Below are 15,169 nucleotides of genomic sequence, written 5' to 3'. Positions count from 1 at the left end.
AGAGACGCATACTTGGCATTGATGATGTAGTTGATGAAGAAGAATACGATGAACAATTTGATGAGACTCCGTGTTCACCATTCGATATCCCTACAATTGATGTTGTTCATGAGGTCGACACAAATTTTACTCGACAAGATCATGACGAAGGCTTTTATGTTACAATATGAAAAAAAAACTAAATATGGTAAAATTGTTGATTATTCCTAACCTTTGTGTTATTTTTGTGTTGTTATTATAATATCAAATAATTTTGTTGTTATTATAATTTGAACTAATTGTATTGCTTTCTCATTGCAAGCATTATGAGTGATGATGGGACCACTCGGGGCTCACCAAAACGAAAGAAGACACGAGGCCCATCAATGGGGCTAAAGCACAAGCCGAATGTTGTTAGAGAGCTTGAATGGGACGAATTTAACCGTCCTCTTGGTAAATTTGTTAAGAACTACTCATCTAATATCGGAGTCATTTGTCGGGGAAAAGTCTCTGTTCGGTATAAAAGTGGACTGAAGTGCCCCAAGGATTGAAGAACATGTTATGGGAAGATATTCAGGTAAATATTGTATTCTATTATTATTATTGAAATATCAAATTCCCATTAATTAACCACATAGAAATATTTCATAAAAAAAAATTTAGCTAGCTATATGTGAAATATTTTCAACAGATCATAGGATATATTCGATCTTGCATACAACAATAAATAAATAAGACATGCAAAATCTTCCAGAGAATCTCCGGTTTCCTATATATGCTAAATTTAATCAATCTTAGTAAGCTAACAAAATAGCTCAAACTCTAATTTAGTGATAGATTAATTAATTAATTAAGCTATACATAACCTAAAAGCAATGCATCACTTATTATTATAATCTTCCTTTCAATAATGTAGAGGGAGTTCTGCATTCCAAACGATGATAGGAAGAAAGTGGTAGTGATACGTGCATGTAATGAGGCTTGGAGAAGGTGGAAATATAATTTGAAGAGAAAGTTTATCCACAATAAAGACGCTATCAATAAAACAATGCCATATCAAGATGGTCGAATGTCTAAAGAGGACTTTGACTCGTATGCCAAGTATGTCAATACAGATGAATTCAAGGTATTATTTTTGTTAAGTTTTTTATTATTAGTTTTAATATTTTATTCTTGTTATTAGTGTACTAACCATTTTATTTTCCTATATATATTGTAGGCCATTAGTGATAAAGCTAAAGTAAGCAAGTCTTACGATGAACATCCTCATTATATGGGGCGGGCGTCATATGCTCAAAACGAAGTTCGATGGCGCAATAAAGGGTTATATTCCTTATTAAGCGGTGAGGAATCAAGCAACAGTTTGGCTAGTGGTTTATTGCTTAGGGGGAAAAATTGGATTCTTGCAAGAAGCAAAATAGATAAAGACGGTAATTTGATTGTGCCAAATGAGAAGACTAGACAAGTAAAAGAAAAATATGTAAGTGCTTTAAATTCTGCAATATGATATGTTAAATAGTACATTATTAGTTAACATGTTACTAACATTAATATTAAATGGATGTGTAGGATGTTTGGGAGCAAAAGAAGAAAGATGGGGAATTCGTGCCTAATAGATCTGATGATATGTTAAGTCGTTCCACAGAAAGGCATGAGCACAGTGGTCGTGTACGGGGCATTGGTGGTATGGTCGGTCATAGAACTGCTTTCGGCCCTTGTAGTAAGACCGGCGGCATGACTCAGGAGCAGTATATAAATGTAATTGCGAAGTTGGATCAGCAAAAGCAAATGCAGTCGGATTTTATGAGGGAACAATTTAAAAAAATGCTTGAAGAAATGGGAATGCAGATACCAACTCAAGCGGATGCCCCTGATTGTTTTAGGCCGGGTGATGGCGCTTCCCCCGCCCCAGTGGATTCTTTGCCAGTTGATAGGGCTTCACCTGCATTAGACAAAAGTAGTTGTCATTCTGGTGGTATTGATCCTTTTGTCGACATACAGGTAAATTTAATTTGTATCCCTTTCACATATCTCAATTATAGAATTTTAATCTACAGTTGCCTCAATTATAGCAATTTAACTTGTGTTATTTTAATAGCAGAAAAATGCATTAGTAATCCATGTTGCTTATTCCCTTTTGAAATTCCTTGGTTGATTTTGAGTTGTACTAGTTAGTATATAGTTCAAAGCAATTTGCTGAAATGATTTATAAGAAAGAGACAGATGAATGACAATTAGATAGAGGCAGCATACAGACAAGTCCAACGAAATATAGTTGATGAAACTAGAAATTGTTCTCTCTTCCTAATTGCACCATTTCATACCAATTTCACCAATACCAATTTCCATTTTTTACCTTTTTTTTACTATAATTAGACTCCACTACTATGATTTCAATTGACGATATTCTTGTTTACATTGTATTAACACAACCAGAAACGAACCAGAACATTATAAGCTGACACAATTTACCCAACTATGATTTAATTAATTACATTAATTAAGGATCAGTAAAAGAGAAAGAGGGAATGTATTGTATATAAATTATTAATTAAAGTGGTGCATTTTTAGATGTACACATACAACTTCATTCAAATATATATCGTCTTCATGATACATGTAACTTATTTATTTTTTAATGTAACTTATTATTAATATACTATAGGTACCTAAACCATGTCAAGTATTATTGTTGGTTGAGGGTGTGCCAGTTGTTGTTGCTCATGGGGTTGTTCACCCAAAAATGAAAGTCAATCACGGCATGCCAATCAATCCTGAAAATGTGGTTGTCAACATTGACAATTATGAAAATGGTTATGGAGATTTACCTGTGCCAGTGCCATCAACCATATTCAAATTCTCGGTGAAGCTAGTGGATCTTTCACACAGTGGCCAAAGAATTTGATTCTGCTTTTAGAAGATAAGGTAATAACTAATTCACATTGTTAATTAAATTTTGATAGTTTAATCCTTTTATATGGTTGTGGATGTTTACTAATATCTATTAATTAATCGGTTATTATATATAGGCAAGCTATTCGAAGGGGGATACAAGTAAAAAGAAACATGATCAAAGTGGAAATGAGTCGGTAATACAACCAAAAAAGTTAGATCTTAATGAGGTTGCATTACCAAAGTTGACTAAGAAATGCAAATATATGCGGAGAATGTTGGATGAAAATCCCACACATGACATGTTTGAGATGCTTGATGACCATGTTTTTGGGAGTAAAGAAGAGATTCAGATTTTTATTGGAAGAGAAGATGTGGATCAGCTACTACATGGAGAGTGGCTCAGTACTTCAGTGTTGGAAGTGTTCATTACGTAAGATAACACTTCAACTTATTTTTGTTTCCAATTTTGAGTATTTCCTTAAATATCTAACTCTTATTATATATTATTACATAGTGGTTTGAGAACTATGCACAATCGTCTTCTTGACTCTGTTGGATTCATGTGCCCACATTTGATTTCGGCTACTGCGATAAATTCAAAGAAGGAAGTCGAGTGTAGGAAATACATGATAGACGCATTAATAAAATACAAAGGCAAACGTCTCATCCTTTTTCCATACCATGAAAGGTATATCTACAAACCTTCATCAACCTATTATACCTCCAATTTTATTATGTTTATATAGCATTTTCTTCTCTAAATAGGGTGTGCTGGGATCATAGAATCACTTAATTGTTTATTTTAAAATTATAATGTAAAAACGACATTGTATATGGTCAAAATTAGTTGCATATGCAGATTGAATAAAACCGCAATTGTTTCCACTATCTTGCTTTGCATTTTGTATGATTAATCTGAAAGGCTTCTACTTAAGAAGCAAGGGGTCTTATTATTATTCTTGTCCAGTAACTTTTGACATTTGATAGGAAATTAGAGATTGGACCAATTTTGTGCTATGCTCGTTTTCTAGCAGCCACGTTGGATATTTTTGGGCAGTTGCAGATTGTTACTTTAGTTTAATAAAGGGCATGTCGTGAATGAATGTGTACCGTATTGTGATTGCGAAATTAGTTATTTATGGACAAACCACTTTCATCAATACTCCAACATGAATTAATGCTCCCTTTGCCTTTAATGTAGCGGTCATTGGATTCTTCTTGTGCTATGTACGGAGAATAATGAGGTCTGCATTTTTGATCCAAAAAGGACTTCGCTGAAGTTTGTAGGCAGTCCAATAAAGGAACACATGAATAGCGCTTTCTTGGGATATCAACAGATGGAATCTAAAAGGAAGGCTAAAACACCGTTGAAATGGACTGTTGCGAAGGTACGTACCTATTAAAGTTTGTTTAGTTTGTGGTTTGTTGAGTCGAATTATGTGGTTTTGTAATTGTATATGTTGTTTTGTAAATATACATGCAGTGTCCTCAACAAAAAGGATCTACAGAGTGTGGATACTTTGTAATGCGATACATGTTGGATATAATTTTGCAACACCGTGATTCTCAAGAGTTACAAAATGTAAGTTTTGTTGTATATATTTTAATTTGTATCCTTATTTATGTATATCACTTTTGGATAATGTATTTTATCTTTTCTACTTAATAAGGTTTTTGGAAGAACTTCACCGTATACCGAGGACGAGCTTAATGAGGTTTTGGATATTTGGGCATCACGGTTTATGTCATTTTTATGTTGCGTCATGAATTAGGTATGTTGTAATGTAATACTGTTCTTAATCCATTATTATTGCGAAGTTTGTGTTTATATTATTATTGTTTTAATGTAATATTTCTTATGGTAGCTACTAGCTTTAGAAGAAAATGATAGAGATGAGACTTCAGATCTCGGGTTTTCTGTTTGTGAAATATTGGGAAACAGGTTATATTTTCTTTTCCTCCAAAGTTCTGCATAAATAAACCATAGAGAGAGTGAGTTCAGTGTTTGATAGCATTAGAGTTTTCCTTTTAGTCGGATGGAGCTGGTAGATACATAACAAAAAAAAGCAATTTACATTGCTCAGTATCAATAAGTGAATGAACATAAACATGTCTAGATACATCACTTTGTCCAATATTAATTGCTGTTATCCCTCTTAATTTGGCTGCCTCTTCACAATTTATCACATGGCTATGTCACGTCCATGGTTGCTGAAATATGATGGTTATGGTGTAATTTTCTTCAAAGGATTCTCTAGTATCGACTCTTTTTTTTCAGTTATATAGATCGTCTGAGAATTGACTGGGGGCAAGTAGTATTAGAATTTAGGGTCTGCTGAAGATTATTTGCACGTAATTGAAGCATTAAGGTATATGTATTAACTTTTCCGTAGAAGTTACTGTGTCACATGAATTTATTTTTGTATTAAATAATTGCATCTCTATGTTTAGCTTGAAATGCACGATGCTCTATAGTCTTTGTCGTTTTTCTTTTGTTTATCAATTAGCATTTGAAATGCTGATTATACTTCAATTTTTGTTTTGGATCAGGTTGTGGAGAAAACTGAAAAGCGTGTTAGGATCAAGAGAAGGTATTCACTATTCAGATTCCAAAACTAAAGTTTGATTTATGGACAGGGAAATACTGCTCATGCGGGAAAATATATAAAGTTGAGTTAGATTAGTGACTTATCAAAAGAAACAAAGAAATAAAGCCATTTTGACATTAACATGTCTAGAGTAGTATGATAGAGAACTAGTATATCTCAGTTTTTTTTTTTGTGTTTACATTAATATGCAGTTGGTAACTTATATTTGTGTACATTTTTATTCATTTTGCATTTAATTTCAGTCAGGATCAATTTTTGTTACGGTAAATGACTGAGCATAACAAATCTTGTTTACCGTTAATTACGGTAATACAAAAAAATAGAGCAGATTTAATTTGAATCTGCTGATTTTAAATTGTTAAAAACAATAACATTAGCCACGGTTACAAAACAACCGACTTTAATATAAATAACATTAGCCACGGTTACAAAACAACCGACTCTAGTGATTAGAGCATTGGAGTCGGTTGTTTCCACAACCAACTCTAATGATTAGAGCATTGGAGTCGGTTGTTTCCACAACCGACTCTAATGCTTTTATCATTAGCCACGGTTCTTTTACAATCGACTCTAATGATCAGGGCATTGGAGTCGGTTGTTATGAAAGACCGTGGCTAAAGACCCCCCTTTTGCCACGGTTTTTTGTAACAACCATGGCCAAAACATAAAAAATTAGAGTCGGTTACATGTAAAAACCGACCCTAATGCCCTTTTGGTCACGGTCGAACAACCGTGGTTAAAGATTCCAAGCATTTGCCACGCCTCTTATGGCCACGGTCGTGAAACCGTGGCTAATGAGGGTAAACGACCGTGGCCATAGGCCTTTTCTGTACTAGTGCTGGGTGAGCTCGAAACACGATACTGGTAAGTATCTATTGATTTTCATTGTTCCTTACTCTCTTTTTTCCTCATCCGATTTACTTTTGTGTATGTCGATTTCAGCAGCTGGAATAAGGTTCTATTGATTTTCAGAGCTATGATTTAAAGGGTTAGATCTCTCGCTTAGATACTGATTTTATAGTATTCATTGTTAGATTCACCGCTGAAAAGCTTGGGTCTTTATCTTTTTTAACCTAGGGCAATACTGTGCCGGTTGCTGAAGATGTTCTGATTTTTTTTTTATTTGAACATAATATTTGCAGGAATAGTAAGAATATGCTACATGCGAAGGTTGACTGAAAAGATTGTCAATCAGTTCTTGCGTTTAGCAAATGGAAAGATTTCTATCTGTAGACGGTACGTAATTAATGAGCATCATTAATTGGTTTTGCAGATATCAAGACTTTGGAGATTCTAGGAAATGATGACTTAGATATGCTGCAGTTCAAGTTGGATTTGACTTTCCAATCAACACCACCACGTCTCTTGAAAGATTGACTACATATTGAGAGATTTGGAGATGTACATTGCTTATTTTTTTTACCTTACTACATTCAGGAATTTGTGTAGTTCAAATGTAAACAGATTATGAGCATTAGTCTCCAATAAAATTAAAATCATTGATATACAGAAATTCTTGTTCATTTGATTATTGTTCATTTCCAGATTCATTCGAAGAAGAAGACAACGAGTGACATTTACGATTAAAAAAAATATCATCTAAACAACAATAAAAAGACATTAAAATAAAAGAATCTGCCATCTAAAATAAATCTATTGACATGATTGATTAAGACCTATGTCATCTGATACAAGTTACTACGACAGAAATTATTATCAAAACTGTCACCGCGAATACCAATATGTCAATTTCCCATATAGCTGTTTGACATTTTTAATTATTAGTATGTCATGTGATGACATTAAAGGTGACGTTAATAAATAAAAAGATGCATCGTAACAATATTCATATTACAGTACAAAACTAGGCTGATGTCATGTACAATATCTTCAAATGACAGAACCTAACCGTCGTCTGAAGGTGCAATAGACGGCAGCGAGCCCTGTGACAGATTTATATCTCGCGGGACGACGGTTTCTAACCGTCGTCTGAAGGAGGTTTTGGCGTAGTATAAGATCTACGGCCAATGGCCATTACAATGTTATATAGGATATACTAAAGTCACTCTTTCTCTTATTACATTGTGTGTGATTACAAAGATATTCCCCCACAATTTGCACCTTGTACATTACTGTAATTGAATATATGTAAGTGGAGAAGAAGAGAGTGGTGTAGTTAATTTAAAAAGAAAGTTTAATAATGGGAAGCGAGGAGGTGGCGTGTTATGTTGGATATTTGGCGTACGTAAACGTTGTTTTTTAATCATATACTACTACTACTATTTAGCATCGCATCACGAGTGGGAAACTACTTTTGTGGTATTTATTTATATATACTCACGTGCACAGTACAGTAGTACTTGGTCGTGATTTAAAATAAATAAAAACTAAAAAGGGGGTTTGTTTGCGTGATTCAGTAAGATTACATCTCAGGCCTATCTAGATTTTGTACACTTCCTTTCTTTCAATCAATTTCGTAGGGTTACCCTAATAAATAAATAAAAAGTATAGGGGAGGGATTAAGGCATATGACACCCTGATGGATTTCTTCTGTCCCTTTTATCATCTTATGTTTCTTTAATGTTTTTCTTTATCACCTGTACTTTTCACATTCATTACTAACTCTTTGTCTCCATTCTATTCTACTCTTTCATTATTCTAACTATAACCCTTTATTGCCATTGGATTTAACCACACAGACCAGGCTAGGTCGGATCTATCGGGTTTACATGCCAAAAAAAAACAAAAAAACAAACAAACAAACAAACAAACAAACAAACAGGTCTTATCAATCTCAATCTCAATCCCGCTTAAACAATAGACAGACTTTAACAAATCTGGACCAACTTGGACTTATAATCAATTTTCATTATCTAAACCCAACCCAATAGATACGGATCTGAGCGGACCGGAGTGCATATCCATACTTGTGGACAGGTCTAGATTGAAGTAGTAGTTTCCAATATATGACGTTTTTATTAATTTTTGGAATACACTACTAAAGTATTCTCAAAAAATTTAAAGAAAAAATTAATTTAATTTATATGTAACAAACAACTAAAATTTTAGTGATCAAAACTGTTGATTGGATGACAAATCTCACAACAAATTGCATCCTTGCATATATCTGCAGCAGTTGCTGCTTATTTGGATAAAAAGTTCCCTGCCCACAAAAATCAATGGTTCAATGCCTTCCAAATCCGCCATCTGTTGGCCGAGGTCGGGGAAGGGTTACAGTCCTTATTCCTTTGTAAACGGACTAGATTCCTAAGGTCATGATAATGTTCGAAGAGGAATAAGCTTTTTTTTTTTTTTTTTTAATAAGTACAACACCTATAGTGTAAGTTTTATTATTTTTACTTTATATTGTTATTTATGATTTTGCTCCTGACCGAAGTGTTTTGCATCAGCTTTGGAGGGCCAAGTATCAATGGGAGCCAAGATTAGAATACCATATAGTTACTCGGGGTCTGGCTCAATTGGCTAGGGTGCTGTCTGAAAGGACATTATTTACACAAGCCTCTGATGAAGCCATGATTGACCTTAACAACAGTCGTCAGACTCTTATTAGTTTTTCGACTTCATTTGTCACGTTATATCGGCAGCTGGGGATAGCGAGCAGAGGAGATTGTTCTGGTATATACGGATGTTTGACCCTACTACATTCGTGGATATACGAGTATTTTCCGGTATTCTGGCCGCATAGGCTACCACACAGGATCCCAGCTGACCGTCCCCATGCATGCAGATGGGAGGTTGGGGTACCAGGCAAGACGACCGCCCGACTAGAGACCATACGTGCACAGCTGGACCGCATGACGACAGCCGAGGTATTTTATAAAATTTTAGTATTAATTATAGTTTTATTTATAATTTTAGTATTAATTATATTTATAATTTTAATTTTAATTTAAGTATTATTTATAGTATACTATTATTTATTATTGAGTATTATTAATTGCAGGTGACGTGGTTGCTTTATGGTCCTGTCCCCGATGATGACCAGCTTCGAGTGTCCTACGCCGATTGGATACGGTGTAGAGACATTGTCGAGCCGTATATGCCGGATCGAGCGTTACGTCAGGTCAGATATACTCAGCCTATCCCAGCTGAGCGTATTAGACCTGATAGAACAGTACGACCATGGAAGTCTTTATCGTACAGGCTCACGCATTCCTCTGTCACAGTTGAGATTAAAAGAAAATATATAAGGTGTAAACATAAACACTGCTTCCAAATGTTCTCGCACATTCAATTTCTTATGGAATAAAGCCTGGATGTTGTCTTAAAATGTGAACACTAGCAAGTGCACAGGGTACAAGTAATAAAGTGTAAGTAAATTATCGTCTATACATGGATAGAACAGTTGAATATGATAACTTAAAAGGATGAGCACAGTCAAGTTTAAAGGTAACTAATCACTTAAATTGTGATGCGGACATCCTAACTGAGATCACTGATCACAGGCGCTCTGGCGAATCCCCAGATATCAGACCCACGGAGGTTATACCTAGGAGGGAGGATCCCCAAGACAAGCAAGCTGGGCGAACCTAGGAGTACGCAAGGAGGCGTATCAACATCTACCCTGGGCGGATCTCTAGGCTTACTTCCTCCCGAAGTAATTCACCAACAACCCTGACAATCCGTACTTGTACCAATGTACTGTTGTCGGGGCGTATCACCTATTTTACCCTTTTAGGGATAGCCTTATTGTAACCCTAGTAGGGGTAATCCTAGTCTTTTGTTACCATTAAGGGGAAGTATTTAAACCCTCATTTTGTAAGAATGACGGCAACTTTATCAATCAAACATTATTCTCTTTGAGAACCAAGGATTATACCTTGTTATTGGGATTCACTCCTTCTAGTTTAGCTAGAGAAGAAACTCTTTGTTGGTTTACGATTAAAACCTCCATTTATCTCTTTCAATCTGTATCAGTTGGTATCAGAGCCGATCGTTTCCTGACCCGAAACTTCTTTTGGCAATGGTTCAACCCCGACAACCATAAGATTCCATGGAAACCAGTGACCGGAGGTATGAGGAGCTGAGGGAGCACCTCGCGGAGCAGATCCAAGCCAGCCATGAACGGCAGAGGCAAACCGATCAACGGTTCCTGGAGCTAACCACCTCCTTAGAAAACTTCAAGCTGGAGGTTCTGGCGCTAATCCGACCAACCGCAGGAGGATCGACCCAGAGAAAGGAAGGAGCCCTTGAACAACCGCTTCCACAAATGGGTCCTAGGGATCCTAAGGTAAGAAGACCCAACTTTGTCATTGTGCATAACGCTGATAGTGATAGTGATGACTTTGAGGGTATCGGAAATGATGATACCGTTAGAACTTTGAGGGATGTTGGGCCTGTTGACAACCGACGTGTGGAGGTTGCTAGGGGTACCCAGGTCCAGGGAACTTTGATAGAGATGATGCCTTTAAGCTAAAAATAGACTTACCGTCTTTTGGAGGCGAACTGGATATAGAGGGGTTCTTAGACTGGTTATCGGAAGTTGAACGTTTCTTTGAGTATGTTGGGATTCCTGATGAGAGGAAAGTAAGGCTGGTGGCGTATCGCTTGAAGGGTGGCGCATCAGTTTGGTGGGATCAGATGAGGGAAGAAAGAAGAAGAGGGCGCAGAGATCCGATTCGATCTTGGCTACGGATGAAGGCGATGTTGAGGGAGCGGTTCTTACCGCCGGATTATGAGCAGTATATTTACAGCTCCTACAGGGGATGCTCTCAAGGGACCCGAAGTGTCCATGAGTATACTTCTGAGTTCTTAAGGCTTTCGGTGAGAGCCAACTTGTCTGAAACTGAAAGCCAAAAGACCTCTAGGTATCTAGAAGGGTTGAGATACAACATCCAGGATCGTATTGGCACACAGATGGTGGTTCGAGTACAAGATGCTAGGAATTTAGCCCTCAAGGCTGAATCCCAACTGACCGGGAGATCTAGGAGATCCGCCACTACTGAGTATACGCCTGGAGGAAGAGATAACGTGAGGTCTTATGACAAAGGCAAGCAGGTGGCGAGTGCCAGTGGGGCCAAGGTTAACAGTGTGGGAAGGGTATCTGTTGGAGATACTAGGCCATACAAGGAAGCACCTATACCACCTAAGAGCAACAATCCGTATGCGAGGCCAACACCTTTCAAATGTTTTCGGTGCAATGAGCAAGGCCATAGATCCAACGAATGTCCTAGGAGGAAGAGCGACAACATGGTGGAGAGATATGAGGATGACTATGACGAAGGGGATGAAGTATTTTGCGAACCCTTAGGAGAAGATGATGATGAGGCGGATGAAGAGAGATACGCCATTCATGTGGTACGGCGTTTGTTAGTCTCCAGCCGGGTAGAGGGAGATCAGAGGCACCGCCTATTCAGGACCCGCTGTCTTGTGAAAGGTGGACGATGCAATATGATAATAGATAGTGGGAGCCAAGAGAACATTGTGAGCAGCAGCGCCGTTCAGAAGTTCGGGTTATTGGCGGAGGCGCATCCCGACCCTTATAGAGTGGGATGGATAAAAAACGTGGGTGAGCTTAGGGTGACCCAGAGATGCAGGGTACCTATTATGATTGGTGATTACAGTGATGAAGTCTGTTGTGATGTGGTCGATATGGATGCCTGCCACCTATTATTGGGCCGACCCTGGCAGTTTGATAACGATGCCATCCATGCAGGAAGAGAGAACACTTACAGATTTGTGAAGAATGGGGTGAAGTTCGTCCTTACGCCAATGATGAGAGAGCCAAAGGCCGACGAGAAATCTACTTTGGTAGTCTGTCCTACACACAAATCGTTTGTCAGCGAATGTGAAGAGAGCCAAATGGTGTATGTGGTAATGGTTAAGGCGAATCACGAATCCGCCCAAAGGGACGAAAGGGAGATGCCGAATGAAGTGACCCGCCTACTTGGCGAATATCAGGATCTGTTCCCTAACGAACTGCCAAGTGGGTTACCACCTTTGAGGGATATCCAACATCATATCGATCTTATGCCTGGGGCTAGTTTACCAAGCCTCCCACACTATCGAATGAGCCCAAAGGAGAATGACATCATGAGACAGAAAGTGGAGGAACTCATCGAGATGGGATACGTTAGGGAGAGTATGAGTCCTTGCACCGTTCCAGCTTTACTTACATCGAAGAAGAATGGGTCTTGGCGGATGTGTGTTGACAGTAGGGCTATTAACAAGATCACCATCAAGTACAAGTTCCCGATTCCAATGTTGGATGACATGCTGGACCAACTTGGCGGATCTCGAGTCTTCTCCAAGATTGATCTCAGGAGTGGTTATCATCAGATACGAATCCGATCTGGGGATGAGTGGAAGACCGCCTTCAAGACGAGAGATGGATTGTATGAATGGTTAGTTATGCCATTTGGGATGACCAACGCCCCCAGTACTTTTATGAGGTTGATGAATCAGGTGCTTCGCCCCGTGATTGGAAAATTTGTAGTTGTGTATTTTGATGACATCCTGATTCATAGCGAGACCTTGGTGGAGCATGTGGAGCACTTACGGATAGTGTTTGACCTATTAAGGAAATAGCAGCTATACGCCAACACTAAGAAGTGTGATTTCGTCATGGAAAGTCTGGTTTTCCTCGGGTTCATGGTTAGTGGCGATGGGGTCCAAGTTGATGGGGAGAAGGTAAGAGCCATCCGAGAATGGCCCACTCCGAGGAACGTGGGGGATATCATGAGTTTTCATGGGCTAGCAACGTTTTATCGTCGATTCATTAAGAACTTCAGTTCCATAGTGGCCCCGTTGACGGAATGTTTGAAGAAGGGAAGGGGGTTCGAGTGGGCGGACGCCCAAGAAGAGAGCTTCGCCTTGATCAAGGAAAAGCTGAGTACAGTGCCAGTGCTGGCGTATCCCAATTTTGATAAGCTGTTCGAAGTTGAGTGTGATGCCAGTGGAGTGGGGATTGGTGGTGTTTTGATGCAAGAAAAGAGACCCATTGCATACTTCAGTGAGAAGCTCTGTGAGGCACGGCAAAAGTGGGCAACTTATGATCAAGAGTTTTATGTTGTAGTGAGGGCGTTGAAAGTATGGGAGCATTACTTGGTGGGAAAATAATTCATCCTCTACATTGACCATCAAGCTCTCAAGTACCTGGGAAGTCAGAAACAACTTCGAAGCTCCATGCATGCCCGGTGGTCCGCCTTCATAGATAAATTCCCCTATAAGCTTATCCATAAGGCTGGAAAACAGAACAAGGTGGCAGACGCCTTGAGTCGAAGGGTGTCACTAATCAAGACAGTAAACCTGGAGACCGATTGTTTTGAACACATCCGAGGAGAATACTTGACGGATCCTGATTTTGGTAGTATCTGGGAAAAATGTAAGAACCAGCATGGAGATGGAGCGTATCACCGGATGGATGAGTATCTCATGAGGGGCAACCAACTTTGCCTACCTTGCACTTCCATTTGCGAGAAGGTTGTTCGGGATCTACATGGCGGATCCCTGGGAGGGCATTTTGGGCGAGATAAGACATATGAAGCAGTGAGTTCCCGCTATTTCTGGCCTAAGATGAGGAGAGATGTTGCCTACTTAGTAGAACGATGCTATGTTTGCCAGACCGCTAAGGGACGCACTACAAATGCGGGCTTGCAGTTACCTTTGCCTGTGCCAGAGACCATATGGGAAGATCTGTCCATGGACTTTGTCCTAGGATTACGCAGAACTCAGAGGGGCATGGATTCCATCTTTGTCATGGTTGATCGGTTTTCAAAGATGGCTCACTTCATACCATGTCGCAAGACTAATGACGCCTCAGTGACTGCTAAGCTATTCTTCAAAGAGATTGTCAGGCTACATGGCGTACGTAAGAGCATTGTCTCGGATCGTGATACGAAGTTCCTCAGTCACTTCTGGCGGACATTGTGGGCTTTGTTCGATACGTCTCTAAAGTTTAGTACCACCGCCCACCCTCAAACAGACGGACAGACAGAAGTGGTCAATAGAACCTTGGAAAACTTACTGCGCAGCAAGTGTAAGGATAAGCCCAAGATGTGGGATGTGGTTCTAGCCCAAGCTGAGTTCGCCTACAACGACTCTGTACATTCGGGAACCGGGAGATCTCCATTTGAGGTGGTATACACAAAGACCCCGAATCACGTCCTTGATATAGCCCATCTCCCTAAAGGAAACGTGACTGCCAACCAGCTGGCCAAGGACTATGTACAGATGCACCAAGAGGTGGGAGAGACTCTTGAGGAGAGAAATCAGAAATTAAAGGCTAAGGCAGATGAGCACCACAGGGACCTACAGTTTGAAGTCGGGGATGAGGTTATGGTATATTTGGGCAAAGAGAGACTCGCCAACGCCGCAAGTAGCAAGCTTCGGCCTAGGAAATACGGGCCATATAAGATCACCAAGAAGGTCAATGCCAATGCCTATCATATAGCATTGCCGAACTGGCTTGGTAAAATCTCACCAGCATTCAACATCCGTGACCTTAGCCCATGGAAGCCGGATGGTCCTTTGGAGTTCAAACAGGGCGAATCGGTGCCGAGTTCTTTTAAAGAAGGAGAGAATGATGCGGACATCCTAACTGAGATCACTGATCACAGGCGCTCTGGCGAATCCCTAGATATCAGACCCACGGAGGTTATACCTAGGAGGGCGGATCCCCAAGACAAGCAAGCTGGGTGAACCTAGGAGTACGCAAGGAGGCGTAT

At 39.2% G+C, this 15,169-nt stretch overlaps 1 protein-coding gene and 2 long non-coding RNA genes across 3 annotated transcripts; all 3 read left to right on the top strand.

Annotated features, from left to right (window-relative positions):
* Positions 1 to 526: 526 nt before the first annotated feature.
* LOC136236046 (uncharacterized) lies at positions 527 to 2,884 on the top strand. The gene is made up of 5 exons (XM_066026157.1): positions 527 to 556; positions 896 to 1,105; positions 1,199 to 1,459; positions 1,549 to 1,980; positions 2,645 to 2,884. The coding sequence occupies exons 1-5, from the start codon at positions 536 to 538 to the stop codon at positions 2,882 to 2,884; spliced, it is 1,164 nt and encodes a 387-aa protein (XP_065882229.1). The 5' UTR covers positions 527 to 535.
* Positions 2,885 to 3,033: 149 nt separating this feature from the next.
* On the top strand, positions 3,034 to 4,251 carry LOC136201382 (uncharacterized). The gene is made up of 3 exons (XR_010673809.1): positions 3,034 to 3,304; positions 3,389 to 3,562; positions 4,076 to 4,251. It is a non-coding gene; the product is annotated as an uncharacterized lncRNA (long non-coding RNA).
* A 125-nt stretch (positions 4,252 to 4,376) lies between these two features.
* On the top strand, positions 4,377 to 5,621 carry LOC136201381 (uncharacterized). Its single transcript, XR_010673808.1, has 3 exons — positions 4,377 to 4,456; positions 4,545 to 4,646; positions 5,425 to 5,621. It is a non-coding gene; the product is annotated as an uncharacterized lncRNA (long non-coding RNA).
* Positions 5,622 to 15,169: the final 9,548 nt, after the last annotated feature.

Source organism: Euphorbia lathyris, chromosome 7 (genome assembly GCF_963576675.1).
Source record: "Euphorbia lathyris chromosome 7, ddEupLath1.1, whole genome shotgun sequence".
Classification (NCBI taxonomy): Eukaryota; Viridiplantae; Streptophyta; class Magnoliopsida; order Malpighiales; family Euphorbiaceae; genus Euphorbia; species Euphorbia lathyris.
The sequence above is the reverse complement of the archived record's forward strand: the minus strand, read 5'-3'. Positions and strand labels throughout refer to the sequence as shown.

What these genes read in the sequence shown, in the direction of transcription:
- LOC136236046 (XM_066026157.1), top strand. Translation starts at nt 536, where the DNA reads ATGTTATGGGAAGATATTCAG. An exon ending in TCAATACAGATGAATTCAAG is followed by an intron (nt 1,106 to 1,198) that starts GTATTATTTTTG and finishes TATATATTGTAG; the next exon opens with GCCATTAGTGATAAAGCTAA. An exon ending in ATCCTTTTGTCGACATACAG is followed by an intron (nt 1,981 to 2,644) that starts GTAAATTTAATT and finishes AATATACTATAG; the next exon opens with GTACCTAAACCATGTCAAGT.